The sequence below is a fragment of the Gallus gallus genome, chromosome 4 (genome assembly GCF_016699485.2).
Source record: "Gallus gallus isolate bGalGal1 chromosome 4, bGalGal1.mat.broiler.GRCg7b, whole genome shotgun sequence".
Lineage (NCBI taxonomy): Eukaryota > Metazoa > Chordata > Aves > Galliformes > Phasianidae > Gallus > Gallus gallus.
The window spans coordinates 35,022,212-35,038,878 of NC_052535.1; the positions used below are offsets into that span (position 1 = coordinate 35,022,212).

At 39.5% G+C, this 16,667-nt stretch overlaps 1 protein-coding gene across 2 annotated transcripts in view; it reads left to right on the forward strand.

Annotated features, from left to right (window-relative positions):
• Positions 1–738: 738 nt before the first annotated feature.
• MMRN1 (multimerin 1) overlaps positions 739–16,667 on the forward strand; it is a 55,469-nt gene continuing 39,540 nt past the window's right edge. The window contains exons 1-2 of one of the 2 annotated variants that reach the window (XM_046940566.1): positions 739–792; positions 13,421–13,880. In XM_046940566.1, coding sequence (XP_046796522.1) covers positions 765–792; positions 13,421–13,880 — 488 coding nt within the window. In that variant the 5' untranslated portion in view covers positions 739–764. Of the gene's footprint in view, positions 793–13,234; positions 13,881–16,667 lie in introns of those variants that run through there. The other variant, XM_004941034.5, reaches the window with a different exon arrangement.

Below are 16,667 nucleotides of genomic sequence, written 5' to 3' on the forward strand. Positions count from 1 at the left end.
CTGCAAAAAACATAGCAAGAGGTTGAATACTGAGAAGTGTTTATCCATTGCAGAAAACATTTTGATGAGTCTGCTCAAGATGTCGCACTGTTGAACATTTTCAGCCACAACGTAATGATATATTCTTCAGTGTAAGTCTTGTACATTAAAAAGATACTGTAGATATGGTTGTAGCTGACAAAGTATATTGGAGGACAGGAAATGTAGTGGCACAGCACCTTGGAGCTTAGAGCCTAGTAAAAAGATGTAGAGTCAAGTTCCTAATGTTAACTGCGGTTCACATTATTTGAAGGAAGGCCAGGAAGGCTGCAAACTAGACTGAAGATGATTCAATCAAGCAAAGCTAAGTGACAGCAGCATGCATGAAGCAAGTAAGCCAAAGTCTTGACCTACTTGTAAGCGAGACTCACTAAATGCTTCATACAAGCAAATGAACCTTTCCCTACTTAAGCCTACTAGTATAGAATAGCCCTTACTGGAGAGGGTCCTTTTGGTTGCATGCGAATTTAGATCTGGAAGCTATATGTCAAACGTCCAGTAGGGCTGAGTTTTGCACCCATTTAGCCATTGTATGGAAACTGTTGAATCACAGCCTGAACCTCTGATTGACCACCTGAGGCAAGCACTGAGTCAGCCGTGGGAGCACAGGTAAAAGCAATTCACGTGTGTGACTGAAAGGGGTGGAGCCAGACTCCACCTCTCCTAGACCCCATTTAAAGGCTGACTGCCACTGAGGAAGGATCTCTTCCTGGAGATTACTCCTTATGCAGTCTTTGCAAGCCTATACCACTGGTGAGCACCTTTCATTTATATCTTTTTCAATGCAGTAATTTTATCAGCTTAACTTCTCTGTATAACGTCTGTATGCTTATTGATTGTACAGCCCTACAGCCTCTCAGACTGAGCTTTCTTACTTTAGTGTGTTTAGATTTTTCTGCAAATACCTGTGCAGACATGTTGAGAAAAACACATTTGTTCTTCAGATTCTCAGCTAGAAAGAGTTGTCTTTATGGACTTGCATCAACAGAATTTTATTGTAAGGAATATCTTGCTTTCTCCTTGTAGTTACAGAGGAATACTGTAACTTGCTTTATGTTATTCTATTGTTTCTTTCTTGACTGCTAAATGCACTGTTCTCTTGGGTAACCTTGTTCTCTCAAGCAGCTTTGGCTCTTCTTGTTTTCTTTCTCTGCCATCAGTAGTCTGTCTGAAATTTGTAATCACAACAGCAGGTGAAAAGATTATCAAAGCCTGACTTACATTTTAAACTAACCCTCAGTCAATGCTCTATGCTAAAATATATAACATTCTTTGTGTACATTCAAGACATCATCATCTTGAGAATGTGATTTCAGTTCAATAGCTGAGCTTTATGTCCCTAGATTTACAGGGGACCGCATGATACAGCTGCCTCATGTTGAGAACTGTTCTGTCAGAGATTACTTCTCCCAGTAAAGCCTCATTATTACAATGTAGAGAAAAGAGCACAGAAGCAACTTAATAACTTAAGTAACAATAAGAGATGTCTAGCAAGGTTTGATTTAATCATCTCAGTTTTATTTGTGTTTACATAGTGGAAATACTAAGTCACAGCCTGAACCAGTGATTGAGCACCTGGTGGGAAGGTGGGACCAACCCAGGGGAGTTCAGGTGCATGCAATGTTCCTGAGTGATTGGAATGGGGTGGAGCCAGGATCCACCCCTTCCCAGACCTCATTTAAGAGTTGGCAGTGGAAGTAGATGTACCTTCCTGGAGATCTTGGGATCTTGTTGCTCTGTTGTTGTGCTTTCTCTTGTGCTAGTTCAGAACCATACCCCATTTCACAGCTAGTCTTGTTGCTATTGAAGTCAGCTGCAATTCAAAACAGCAGCAATGGGATTGGAAGTTAGAATGTATTAATGTAACATCACAGTGTAAAGAATTCTTAATTTTATTTCTTAAGAACAACGTTCTCCAGGTAATAGTAAAGAAACAGTAATCCTATTTTAGGAGACTAAAAAAACAAAAGAAGAGATTACATCTCACTCTCAAAATATTCACAATGAATATGTAAGTTGAACCAGAGCAATCTGAATTGCACTAACATTATATATTACTGCTCTATGCTAAAAGTACCATTTACTATGCATAGCCTGAACACAGGCCATGTTAAACATCCTGAGGATATGAGAGAGATCAGTCATGTGTGGTGTGTTCTAGAAATGCAAGCAATTCTGATCAGAACTCTACTGGATGAAATTAAGTAGTGATAAAAATGATGATAATATAAGCATGCCAGCAGTCACTATATCTTTCTTTCATACTCATGTCTACAGTATCCTTATTCCCCACACCTGATTCAGACAGCAGTGTGGCTGAATACTGTGCCATCCTACAGACAGAATATACAGCAAACATGTATGTATGTTACCTAAATGTATTAAATACCTGCCATGGTGGGTTATTCAATATCACAATGTACCTCTAGCTAGGTGTTGCCACATTCATTTATATACCATACAGTGAATTCCTGAGAGGATTTAGGGAGGCTGTAGCCTACTGCTTTAGGTATGTACATTTTGTTGTATAGCAACAGCTGTCATCCCGAAGTGCTGTTATCTTTTCCACTCCTCCATCTCTCGAATTTATCAGTGAGGAGAGATTGAAACTCAGCAAATGTGGCTGGCAGTGGCAAAACAACAGTGAAGCAGAGCGTGTAGAAATTGGAATGGGACTCTCAGGGAGAATTTTATTATTGCAGGGGATGAGCACAGCTCACACTCAATCACAAGCAAGTATGTTAGGCCATGAGCATAGCTCATGCTCAATCGCAAGCATGCATCTTTGGCTGCCACCTGACAGTAAAATGTGCTGCTCAGTTTAAGCAGTTTGCAAAGCCAGTAATAAGCCATTGTCATTTCATTTTACTGTGCCTTGTAAATTTGTCAAGCCTGTATTTCCCAGTGGACAATACAGCCCATTTCATAGACTCTGAGAGCTTCCCAGGCAGCCAGGCGCAGCTCTGTTCTGTTACACTTTCTTTGGATTTTCATCTGCATTACGTGCCATAAGCAATGAGTCATTTTACAAGAAATGAGATTGTAGTACCCCCCATGAGCACCTAGAAATACCCCTGGTTAATGGCCCTGTTTACTGGCAAGGCTTGTGCAGGACTGCAGTGCACACTGACATTTTTTCCACTTCTAATCTCAATCCTCTACTTTCAGTGCAGACTGGTCTGCCCTCTGTTACCAGTATGTTGCATCCAAATTGAAGACCAGATTGCCTGGATTCTCCATTTCATCATGCTTCAAATCTTACTGTGGGCAGAAAGGAGAACACACCTGATGTGCAAGGCCAAGAACTTACTTCTAGTTTAATACAAGCCTAAACCACTTAATTAAACAATTACTTTTCATCTAATTACGATGGTACTTGCACAGCTCAAAGTATTTGGAGTTAAAAATGACATAAATCCTTGCACTGCTCCTCTGGGCATGAAAGCTGGTGGCTTCAGGGAGCAGGCAGTGAGTTACAGCACAGTCAGCATTCCCTGTTGGGAGAAGTAAGATGTGGATTCTTCCTTCTCATGCTGGAGCTGGGTTAATTTTTGTTTGCTAACAGTGTCTACACTCTTTTCTTCCTTGGTCTGTGACATCATTTTGACATCACATTTGCATGTCTAATGTATATTTTATATCAAATAATTTACATGTATATAATATATAGAGTGTATTATATTAAAAATGTGAACATATATTAACTCTTTCTTATCTCTTTCTGCTAGAACTGTTTTCTCAGCTGGCAAGGTTTCCCTTGATAACCAATAGCTGACCAGTGCTGACCTGTTTATAGTCTTGGGGCTTCTACTCTAATCCCATGCCTGTGGTCCTTCATGATGCATTTTATTTGAGGGTCACAGACAATTCATTCTACACATACTGTCTATTTGCTATTGCTGTATGTTAATTACAGATAACGAGTCTTACATCACGTAACTGTAAAAAGATAACTATTGCCAGATTTATTTTGCTGTTTGCTTATCTGGTTAGCAGCTAGTTGTTCTTGCCACCAAAAAAAAAAAGGCAAAAAAATCTTCAAGGATGCTGAAAGAGCTCTGAGTAGAAAAGAGCTGGAGGAGATCCTGCATAACTTCCTTGTGCAGTAGGGTCAGCTGGAGTAAGAAACTCGGGATGTATTGAAAGGGCAGGATTTCTCTCTCTATCAAAGTAACGTAGAAAAGCAATGGGGCCTTTATCATCAGTGATATTCACTGCAATATAACATGTGAAGTTCAGGTCGCCACCTTCCTGACGCAAGAAGCAGCTGGTCAAACTAGTGGCTGCTTTGATGTTTCTAGGTCTCTGAAGGGTTCTGGTACTAATGATAAAATCATAGAATCATAGAATGGCCTGGGTTGAAAAGGACCACAATGATCATTGAGTTTCAACCCCCTGCTATCTGTAGGGTTGCCAACCACCAGACCAGGCTGCCCAGAACCACATCCAGCCTGGCCTTGAATGCCTCCAGGGATGGGGCATCCACAACCTCCTTGGGCAGCCTGTTCCAGTGTGTCACCACTCTGTGTGGAAAAACTTCCTCCTAATATCTAACCTAAACCTCCCCTGTCTTAATTTAAAACCATTCCCCCTTGTCCTATCACTATCCAGCCATGTAAACAGCTGTTGCCACTCTTGTTTATATGCTCTCTTCAAATCATGGCCTGACAATGTGACTTCTACTGAAACCCCAGGGTATTCTGTAATCAATGTTTCCTGTTCCATTGGGTAAGGGAAATCATAGACCAAGCTTAGTTTTAAAGGGAATTCATTCGCAAATAGGTTCACCTTGGGCACTCCAGCAGGATGTGCTCCCAAAGACCCTTTGTTATAACTGCACCAAGTTTGAATGATTCAATAGTTCAATGCTTGGAAAATGTATTTCCCTTTTCCTTTTCAATGCCTGAATATCATGTAGAAGGCTTAAGCAAATCTTGGTGCTTTCTTGCCAAGGATCAGGGAGGCTGCCTGATCTTTATATAAGTATTTAAAGGCAATCCTAGAAGATAGATTAGATGAGCTCATACTGCTGTACCTCCTGTAGGAACACTGTGCTCAGTGTCACACTGAGATCTTATGCTCGTCAGTAGCCGGTCCTACCTTTTAGCTACAAATGATAAAACATATTGGGTTCAATTCATCTTAAGTCTAGTTCTGTGGCAGAGTTGATAGAAGGGAGGAAAAGAGTTCACAAGAGCCTTTGAAATTTAAATTCCTTAGCTTATAAAGAAGAATGATTTTACATTTACTTTTATTTGTTCTGTAAGGGTTTTTTATCTTGAAAGCTTTTTCTGTTATTCAATTTGTTTCTCTTCGTTCCATTTCCGTTTAATCTTTTCACCAGCAGTGTCTGGTGTGGCAAATAAAACACACAATTATTAATGTGTAGATTTTTCTAGTGGCAGAAAAGCCCATAAATGTTTTGATGAAACAAGACTTAATTATTTTATTTTTTTAAAAATAAACATTTTCTGTAGAGCTAGTCTTCTCTTGGGGATTCAGTTGGAAAGTGTCAACAAAAGAAGAACTGGCATAAGAATCAAGAAATCACACTTATTTGCTTGGTATGAGGATTTTGAGTTTTTCCATTGAAAATCAGCTTCTGTTGGCCATTACTTTTTGCTCCCTTGACCCTCTCTTAATTTCCAGTTTTTCTCTTATTGATACAACTAAGAAAGCGAGACCTTTCAAACCCAAACACTTATTTGACACTTGCTGAGTCAAAGTTACTATACATGAGCATACATATATTTAGATTTAGCACTCAATCCCAAAGCTCGTTATTTTCTAAATTAGGCTTGTTCAGGCTCCAGTCCAAATCTGAACTCCCAGCTGCAGCAGTACATTAGTCACCCCTCCTTTGCCTTTTGGTTCCAAGAAAAAAATTAGTCACTACAATAGATCTACAAATACTCAAATTGGGGATTACGCAGAGAGGTTCCTCTTATTCTCCTTTGGTTTTTCTCCCAGGGCAAGTCAAAACTGCTAACTGATTTTCTAGGAATAGGATTGATGGCACGTGCCAGGGAAGTCTCATGAATCCATTTTGCACATGATGGGGATAACTTCTCTGTGAATTGCAGAGGGCTCACTAGATGACCTTTAAGGTCTTCTCCAACCTGAGCAATTCTATGATTCTCCTTTAAAAAGCAGAGTGCTTTGAGAAGCCTTCAGTATACATAAGCTTCATGTATTACGAAGGTTTCTGGAAAAACAAAGCATAGCCTTAAAGTGCAGCATACACGCAGTCACAGAATGAGGTTTTAAATCCAGGTTCAAAGGCTACAGGGAAAGGTAAGTTTCAGCTGATTTGCAATTTTTTTCTTTTTTGACAAAATAAATCCAGGTTTCTAGCTTTTCCCCCGGCTATACACCATTTTCTGACTGGAAAACTGAAGTATGATCTCACTGGACACATCCATAGGTAATTTCCCTTATTTTCAGATGCCAAATTTTAAGGGACATAGGTCCCCAAGTATCTTTATAAGTAGATAAAAATGAAGAACAGCATTATAAAATAATTCTATAAAAGAAACTGAGGAGCTTAAATTAAAATCAGTTCAGGAAGCTGGCTCCAGCCACTCACTGCAAATCATATTAATCTCTTGTGAAGGCATTCAGCATCTTCGGTTCTTCTATCCAGCCTATGTATGAAATATAAAAACCTGCTTACTGATCCCGTTGGACAAAACACCTCTCTATCCTAGGAGAGAGAGAACTTCTTTTACAGTCCCCCTGGGGTGTGCAGCAACTGGTTCTGGTCTGGAATACTCAGCTTATCTCTGAGACACCTGAATGAAATTAGGGTGCTGCCATTTCCTGCCCTGGTGCACTTCAAGCCATGGAGTTGCCAGCTGGGAAGCACCAGGCAAACCAACTTTGTCTCCCCACTGAACTACAATGTAATTATCCAACCAAAGCTCATTACAAAACATATAGACTGACATTTATTTCTTGCAGTCCTAGGAAAATGCATGCAGGCTTTTTATGTTTATATATGGAGGGGTTTTTTATATTGATCTTTGCACCTCTTGCTCAATGATTGTTCTGCTTGGAAAAAGCAAATGGCCTTCCACTGTCTGTTTAAGCAAGCATGACTCTCACTCCAGACTGAGCTGCTCAGGAGGTTTAAAAAAAAATATCTTTTTTTCCATGAAATACATATCTACAAGAAAAGTGAGACAAGAGTGTGGTTGTAGAAAACCAAGTCTGTGTATTTGCCATGGAAACAGCATTTATAAGAAACACAGTGATGGGAGGAATATCAATATCAACTATTGCCTCAGTTCAATTATTGCAGCATGCAGGCGCAGCCAGCTGCAGGTTGCTCCTTACACAGCCTGGCAGACCCATCAGTTTTATTAACTTGGTAATTATGGGTTGTTTCTGGCTGCAACGCTTGAGATGGTCCACGTATTCTTTGCTCTATTCAGGAAATACAAGGGATTAAATAGAAGGGAGAAAGTAAAGATGGGAAGGTGCCTTGTTCAGTTTTTTTTCCTGCTCGATGCCTTGTTCCTCTTCGGTCACTTTTCCCTCCCCTGTTCTCTCCTTTTTGCTACCAAAGCCATAATGGAAGCTTCCTGATTTTCTTCTCCTCCCTGTTGCTGTGAGCAGAAATACAGACAAGCAATCATTTTGCCAAAGGAAAAAGAAACACATGCTGAATGTAGTCTGCAAAACAGAGATGATTTGTGCTCTGAATTAATTAGCAGCATTTGATGACCTGTGCATCATTAGAATAGAGAAGAGTTTGGTTGTTACCACTGTTCAGATAAATATCATTTTTCAAGTCCCCTGCTGCCATGCTGTTTTGGAGAGTTCATCGTTCTCTCCTTGTGGAATCATCTTCTACTGTGAGAATGCAGCCCAGTGCAGGTTTGAACATGTTCTACCAAGAGAGGAACTACTGCTCCAGTTTTCTGTCGAAGTCTTGGCTTCCTTCTAGCTTTTGTAGAGCATTATTGATCAATATAGTAGGAAATAAGGTAGCACAGAAGCTTTTCAGTGCTTATCCCTGGCAGCACTGGTTTGTTTTTCACAGGGTGTTTCTATCAAAGCTTTCTTGGTAGCAGATATGCGTGGGAACTTCACACTACAGACAAATTAAAAGTGCATCCAAGAAATTTCCAGCCTTCAGAGATGACTGTTTAGTCCACAGCTTGACATGCTCCCTTGAATTAAATGCAGTAAGGCAGAGCCTTGACTCTGGGGGCTAGCCAAGATTTTCTTAGTGTTGGATTTAAAGCTATGTAAGTAACTGTTGTTCTCCTATGTCTTTGCTGATTTCTAGGCCCTTGGGAATGTCTTAGTCTCCAGAATGTTATGGGCATTCCACAAGCTAAACTGACTTATAGCTGAATCTACTGAAGGCTGCTGAAAGAGGCTGTGATGCTCACTGAAGATCTTTGTCTTCACCACATCTTGGAGGTAGTACGGGGAAGGAAATGGCCAAGGTTAGAGCTCTGCATCAACAAGTAATGTCTTTTGTTCCAGGAAAATCCCAGTGGTTTTGCTTTATTTACGTTTGATTGATTTGCAATCTTATATCAGTTCTGGAAAGGAAACTCTAGAAGCAGCTCACAGTTGTTGGCTTGTTTATTATTATTATTATTTTTAAGTAGACCACACCAATTCCTGCTTTCCTGAAACCTTAAGGATAGGCTGAAGTTAGAGCAAAGCAGAGAGCAGTCTCTCTCATCAGCTGCCACAATTTGCACATAAAAATATTTTTGATGAAAAAATCCATGTATTTATGGCTAAAAAGTTATTAAAATAATCTGAAGAATCAAGAGTGGCTCTGCCCAAGTGAATGTGCAGACTAACTGCAGAACAGAGCAAACATGATACTCCCTTTACGATGCTTGGTAAGAGTCAAAGGTTCCTAAAGATGACTCAAATTATTCAGTTTGTTGAGCAAGGGTTTGTCTAAGATCACAGCACTGAGTGTGCACCATTAGCAGATGGCAAGTATACAAGTGTGTCTAAAATCCAAGCTTTCTCAGCTTACTCAGGCTTTATCTGGAGAGCCTTAGCTGAGAATCTGAAGATAAGTGCTGCTTTCTTTCTTCCAGGGTACAAAGCAGTGAAAGCTCTTTTGTGAGGAGAAGGGTAGTGCTCTTTTAATATCATGTAGACTGGTAATCTTAACACTCACCAGGAAGTCATCTGCATCTTCAGATCATATCTTCCAGCCCCTGGCAAACCACTTCTTTTATCATTCTGTGCTCTAATGAGAGATGACTTTTCCATTCCTTCTAATGAACGTACCAATTGATAAAAGTTGAGATCAATTTGGTAAAACAATATATGTATGACAGTAAGTAAGGGTGTAGACTTGGGGATGAGTCACTTAATACAGACTGGGAACCTGAGGTTCAGCTTCTGCTCTAAGATTAACTTCTTTGCTTTACAATAAAAATCCACAAGGCCCGCCTAATCCTTTCAGTATTTTTTCAGATATCCTTTCAGAAATTTCAGTAATGCTGAAAAACAACTAATAAAAATGAAGTGGCATCTCTGGATTTATGCATAAGGGAGTAAGCAACATGTTGAGTGGAAGTTTTCAGGATAATTTTGAACCCAGTTCCATCAAAGTTTTACTAACTTTTCCAAGTGCTTGTTTTCCTTCAGTTTGCACTGAGACAAGCAGCAATTGAATGTGAACTAAAGTTAACTTATGAACTAAGTAGATGATACCATGTTGGCAGGCAGTGTTGATCTGCCTGGGGATAGGAAGGCCCTACAGAGAGATCTGGATAGGATGGATAGCTGTGCTGAGGCCAGTGGGATGAAGTTCACCAAGTCCCAGGGCCAGGTCCTGCACTTTGGCTAAAACAACCCCAGGCAATGCTACAGGCTCGGGACAGAGTTGTTGGAAGACTGTGTAGAGAAAATGGACCTGGGGGTATTGATCGATGCTTGGGTAAGCATGAGCAAGCAGTGTGCCCAGGTAGCCACGAAGGTCAATGGCATCCTGGCTTGTACTAGAAACAGTGTTGCATGTCCCTCTGTACTCAACACTGGTGAGGCCGCATCTTGAGTACTGTGTTCAGTTTTGGCTTTCTCACTACAAGAAAAACATTCAGGCCCTGGAGCTTGTTCAAACAAGAGCAAACAGGCCTTATGAGGAGTGGCTGAGGGAACCGGGATTACTTAGCCTGGAGAATAGGAGGCCCAGGGGTGACCTTATTTCTCTACATCTACTTGACAGGAGGTTGTGGCGAGGTGGGAGTTTGCCTCTTCTCCCATGTAACTAACAATAGGACTAGAGGGAATGACCTCAAGTTGCACCAGCAGAGAATTGGGTTGGATGTTGGGAAAAAATTATCCTCTGAAAGAGTGGTCAGGTGCTGGAACAGGCTGCCCAGGGAGATGGTGGAGTCACCATCCCTGGGGGTCTTCAAGAACCATTTAGATGTTGTACCGAGGGACATAGTTTAGTGGGAAATATTGATGATAGGTCGACAGTTGGACTGGATGATCTTGGAGGCCTTTTCCAACCTTAGTTATTCTGTGATTACATTATTTTATGCTGAATTACTATTTTTTTTGGTGGCTTGGGATTCAGATCCAGCATGCAGCAATCTGAAACTGATATCCAGTGTTTCTGACAGTCCCAGATTGTTCTGATAAATAAAAACAGCTTCAACCAATATTAACTTTTAATCAGCAGCCCAGACATTTATTAATGAAACTACATTAGCAATAAATTTTCATTTAAGACTATTTAAATTTAGAAAAAACCCTGCTGCAATGAAATCTTTCAACCACCAGAAGTCAGATTCTTCTACACTGCTCTCCTCTGCACTGGTGGAAATCTGCATTTGCTGTACTGACTGTAGAGGCATAATTAACATTTGCTGTGGAGTAACACAAAGCAGAATCCAAGTTTTATTTGTTATTAGGCAAGTTGATTGTATGAATTAATCAGATACAATTTTATTTCTAAAGCCAACTTGCCTTTAATTTGCAAATACAGTCAAGACTTAATTTACCTCTCTTTTTATCTTGGGATTTCTAAAAATATGAGATGACAAATGCTAATTCAGGAAATTGTTTTGATTCAAAATCTTAAATGTAGAGCTCAAAAAGAGAAGTATTCACTTGTAGCCTTTCAATGAGGTTGCTCATTAGACTGCTCTGTACTATATACAAAAGGTATTTTAGGAATTTTCACTAAGAATGAGAAGAATAGAGGAAGAATCCTTTTGATGTAAAAAGAAACTCTTTTTATACTGAACATCTATCTCCCTCTGATCATTTCTATATGTAAATTCCCAATATTATATTTAGGCTGCAATTAATGCTGGTTTAGAACAGCATCTTGTGTTACACAGCCTTGATTATGAAAATAACTTCATGCCCAGTGAAGCACTGAAACAACTTAAAAGAGGTAAGATAAAATGCCCTCCAAACAACCTTAATTTTAAGATCTTAAACCTTAAATTTTTTATGGAAGAGGCTGCTGGAAATTAAAATGCAGTAAAAGGGAAGAAATGGAGTCAGTGATTCAAGATATTCCTTTCAGCCTTGTCTGTGGGTGGGACTGAGATAGTAGATTTAGTTATGTATTTAGAGGTCCATAAATATGAGTCTACATTTGAACTAGGTGTCTAAACTAGTAAGCTTCTAACGCAATCTGAAACGCTCTCAAGTATCCTGAACTCAAAAGGTACATGTATGCCATAGATCATATACCATCTTAGCCAGGACCATGTAAAAGTATCTTGTATCCAAGAGGATCTGAAATGGCACCAGGTACTTCTGTGTGAGCAACAGATCTGAACACCTAATCAAGACAGTTAGTAAGCCAATGTTTAAAGAGCTGTTTTGATTATCCTAAATGAGGCACCTCTGTTTAGTCTAGGAGTACTCTAAGATCCATCTTCATTAATGGTCTGGACAATGGGTTAGAGTGTACCCTCAGGAAGTCTGTAGATGATAAAAGACTGGGAGGAGTGCCTGATACACCAGAGGGTCATGCTGCCATCCAGAGGGACATCCGCAGCCTGGAGAAATGGGTTGATAGAAGTATAGTGAAGTTACACAAGGGGAAGTGCAAAGTCCTGCACCCAGGGAGAAATCAGCCATTTCTTGTGTGGGTAAACAAGCATGGGTTACCTAGAGAGTTTGTGGAGTCTCCGTGGAGATCTTCAAAAGTCACCTGGATATTGTCTTGGACAGTCTTTGCTGAGTGGCACTAACTGAGCAGGGTTTGAACCACTTGGACTGAGAGATGTCTTCTGATCTCAACTGTTCACATTATCTTTGTTCCAGCAAAAGTACAAAAAGCTTCTCCATCTGGTCTGTGGGCAATATAGATGCTGAGAGCTGAACCACATGGTTTTACTACCACCTTGGAAGTAAAGTCCCTTGTTAACTGCTGGAAGTATCATCAGTGTCATGTGGTTCCTGGGCAGAGTAATTAATGAAAAATTTTTATTGTCTCATCTGAATCACTTCCTCTGCCAAACTTGATTCATTTTGTATGCTGTAGTAGGAAATTCTGTTTTTCTGTTGTTTCTTTTTTTCCCCAGTGAAGGCTCTGAGCATGCAGCTGGAGTGGTGTATTAGTTCAGGACTTGATTCCAATATTTTTTCAGAGATAGCATTCAGAATGTTTTGAGCATTGAGAACAATTCTATAGGACCAGGAATTGTTGTAAATGGTCCATTATTTCAAGTAAGTGATTGCATTATGGTGTTATATATAGATTGCATATATGTTGCACAACTTGTTCTTCAGCATCTCCCCACTTTTGGCATTAAGTGTGCTTAAATATTCAAAGCAAAAGACAAGATACAACAAACTGAGCTTTATGTAGCACAGTAGTTTTTCCAAATCTTTTTTTTTAAATGACAGGGTACAAGTACAAACCATCCAAAGCGCACAGGTGAGAAGTCACTTCTGCTCTCTGGTCATGTATATGTGAAAGGAAAATTACCTAATTATTTCATCTGGTTTCCCCCAGGATTACCAAACAGTACATATTTTTCCACATTTTTATTGTCATTAACCTTTATCCTGTACGTTCTGCAAAAACTTCTTTCTTCCTTCCACAAAGGCTGTCAGGCTCCTGCTCTCCAAGGGTCATAGGTTGCAGGGGGATCCACAGAAACAGGAAACCAGGCTTCCTCAGTCAGTTTTGAAACACCAAAATCTGTTTCCTTTCTACAAAACATAAAGCCCAGTAGGGCATTCTATGGTGGGCTCTCAACTGTACGAGTAGCAGCACAGGAGGAGAGAGAAGCTACGGGACTCTTGCTTGGGAAATAGATGTGAGACATCCAGTAGCATTTACAAACCAGCAGAATGAAAGAGGTAATCTTGCTGCTCCTATTGCTCTTACAGAGTGGCAGCAATGGATTTAATCTTACAGGAAAGCTCTGGACCACAGACCAAGGTGGTGAAGCCCTGACAAGTGACACAGATTTGACTCCATCTCCAGCTACAGTGCATGGTTATGTGGATGCTGGTACAACTGCGAGGTCACCTCATTCTGAGATCCAAACTGCTGAGGAGAGTGTATTGCAGGCACTCATTTCTGCATCTTCAGTCAAGACTCTGGAAAATAAAGCTCTGAAGAAAGCCTCCAATGCTACAACCTCTATCCTTGCAAGCCAGTCAAATGGACATGGTGATGGTAACTCTGACATAGATAGGATCAGAAGCTTACAGAGCAATGCAAGAAAGGATCCTCTACAGCAAGAGGTCTCTACAAACCAGGGTACAGCTATAGAGAACAGATATCCCAAGCAGCCATCCCGCAGTGCTGGTATCACCAACATTCAAAGGGATACCAACTCTAAACCATCTGGCTTTGAAGCTACTAGAGGAAAGTAAGAAAAACTACACATTTTTTTCTTGTCTTGTATGTTCTTCTTAGGAACGCTAGCAATTCTTTTCCTTTTCTCAATGAAATAGTGTGTAAAAGTCCTAGTAATTTTAGTAAAACTGCTTTCTGAGCTACAGTAAGACAATGAAGAAACAAGCAATAATAATATTTATTCATTCAAAGCCATTTAGTAATGACAGAGTAAAGGCTGCAGTCTTTAATTCTTGATGCGCTTGTCTCAAAACCAACAGGAAAGTCATTACCATATACATATAGGTAGGAAAGGACTACAATAGAAGCTTCCTTGTTTTATGCATAGAAAACATTTCTGGTTCTCTTTCCTGTGGATAAAAGAAATTTCAAGTGCGAGATTTCATTCTATTAAAAATGATTTTGATTGTAGGATTCCTCACTAAACTAAACTTACAAACAGTTGAGGATACAAAACAGAGCAGCGCATGACAAGTAGAAGCATTTTATTGTGTGATACAAACTTGCTGTGAATAGCGTCGCAGGTGAATGTGCATTCAGAACTCCATAACTTAATATGTAATAGCTATGCTTAAGACATATTGTACTGTCTAGCTTTACAGCTCTGAACACCCTGTTATTTTCTTTGTGCTTCCATATCTTCATTTCTAAATGGGTACGTTAATACTGACTTTGGACATGTTGAAAGGTTCACTTAATTGCTGATCTGTATTCAGATACTGGTAGAAAATGGAAGGCAAAAAGGACTGGTGTTTTTCCATACTATTTATGGACAGTGGGCTTTCAGAATGTACCTTTCTTCTTTTGATTGTACCTGACAAATGCTAACATCCAAAATGTGGAAAAACTCTTCAATTCACATAAAAGAGAATATACCAGCTCTTAGAAATACTCCTATGATTATGTTGCAATGTGAGACTATAAGCTAATGCTCCTTCAGATTCAAAAAAAAGATTCCCATTGACCTGAATGTCTTGGATTACACATAATTGAAGTCACGTGGGAAAGATGCAAAGGAAAGAAATTCCTTACCTCAACTTAGAAGGGTAAGATGCTGTGTTTGCCACATAACTTTCCTAATATATTTCAGAAGTGAACATCATTTGTTACAGCACCTCATCACAGTTTTTGACAGCATCTGACATAACCTGAATTAAATGGTTTCTCTTTAATTCTTGGATCTTATTCGTGCGTCTCCATTTACATGAAGTCTTTGTTAAAAAGGATCTCGTTTTATTTATCACAGAGGGATGTGGTTGTAGCTGAGGAAAGGCAAAGCAATTTATTTTGTGTGGTTCCTTTGTAGGTGATCAAGGAACAACCTGCTGTGCAACATGCATAGAGGTCTTAATTTCTTTGAGCAAGGTTTACAGATCAGTGCCACAGGACTGAGTAGCAGTACGAAAGCCCATCATAAAACCAAATGCTGAATCCTCGCTCTCTTTCTCAAACTGTTCTAAGTGTTGTTTGATCCTTTTCACATAAAGATAAGAGGCCTTATAAGCCTTGTCCTCCTACTGCAAACAAGTGTTTTTACAAACAGTGTGATCTGAGATTTTCTTACAGGTTTATCACCAACCTAGACTGTGACTTAAGTCACTTCACTGTTCTTTCTCCCTTTCCCTTTGAATTACACTCGAATGAATAGTAAGGTCTCTTGCAACTCTTTCTTTCAGTAAAGCCATGAAAAAATGCCTAGTCTTATGTACTCACTGCTTCCAATCACTGCTGTGAAGCACCTGGAAAACTACTGCTGTGAAACTATGCATAAACACACAACTGTTTGATTTATTATATGCAGGTGTTATTGACTACACTCTACATCCACTTCTAGCATGTTTTCTTTTTCTTTTTTCTTTCTCCTTTTTATTTCACATCATTATTGCAAATAAACCGAGAGAGATGCTGTAAAATTTCCAGTAAATACATACAGATTTCTTTGAGGTTTACTTATTCAATACCTGAGTACAGCATGATAGCAGATTTCATAGTTGTAAAGTATACTATCTCTGAGGAAATTTGAAAGAAAAAGGTTGCTTTTTGCTGTAATTTAAAATTAAAGGAACTCTTTAGTTATAGATTGTGTTCCAACCTGAATTTTCAGGTGACCTTGTAGAAACTGCATGACTCAATCTTTCATGGCAACCCATTGTGCTAACATATGTGCAGAAATGCTGATGTTAAATGGTTCCATATACAAAGGGACAAAACAAAACAAAAAAAAGAGGTCAGGAAGAGACAAGAGTAAGAAAAACAAATCAATATGAGCCTTTAAGTATATATTTATAATTAATTTATAAATTAATTTATAATTTATAATAAGCATACATTGCTGGAGAGTCTCCAGGGCTATCAGATTATCCACAAGGCACAATATGTGCCCACTGCACAAAATTAGCTACCCGAATATCCTCTTTTTGAACGAGGTTATGTGCTCTGCTTGATTAATTACTGAAAGAAATCCCTCAGTTTGCTCTACCCTAGATTATTTGTGGATGATGTTATGCATACATACCAAATGATTTCTAGAACAAGTGATAGGGCAGTAGTAATGGGGCAAGCGCAAAGACAGAATCACAGCATCATTAAGATTGGAAAAGACCTCTAAGATCATCAAGTCCAATTGTAAACCCACCCCACCATGCCCAATAAACCATGCCCATAAACAGTTTTCTTGAACACTTCCAGGGACTTGCAAGCATGAGCTAAAGCAAAGCTGGATAACTATAGCAGAGAGAGTTTTTTTTTCTAAACTTTGGAGAAATTAAATGTAAACACAGACTTAGTGTCAAAGAAGACA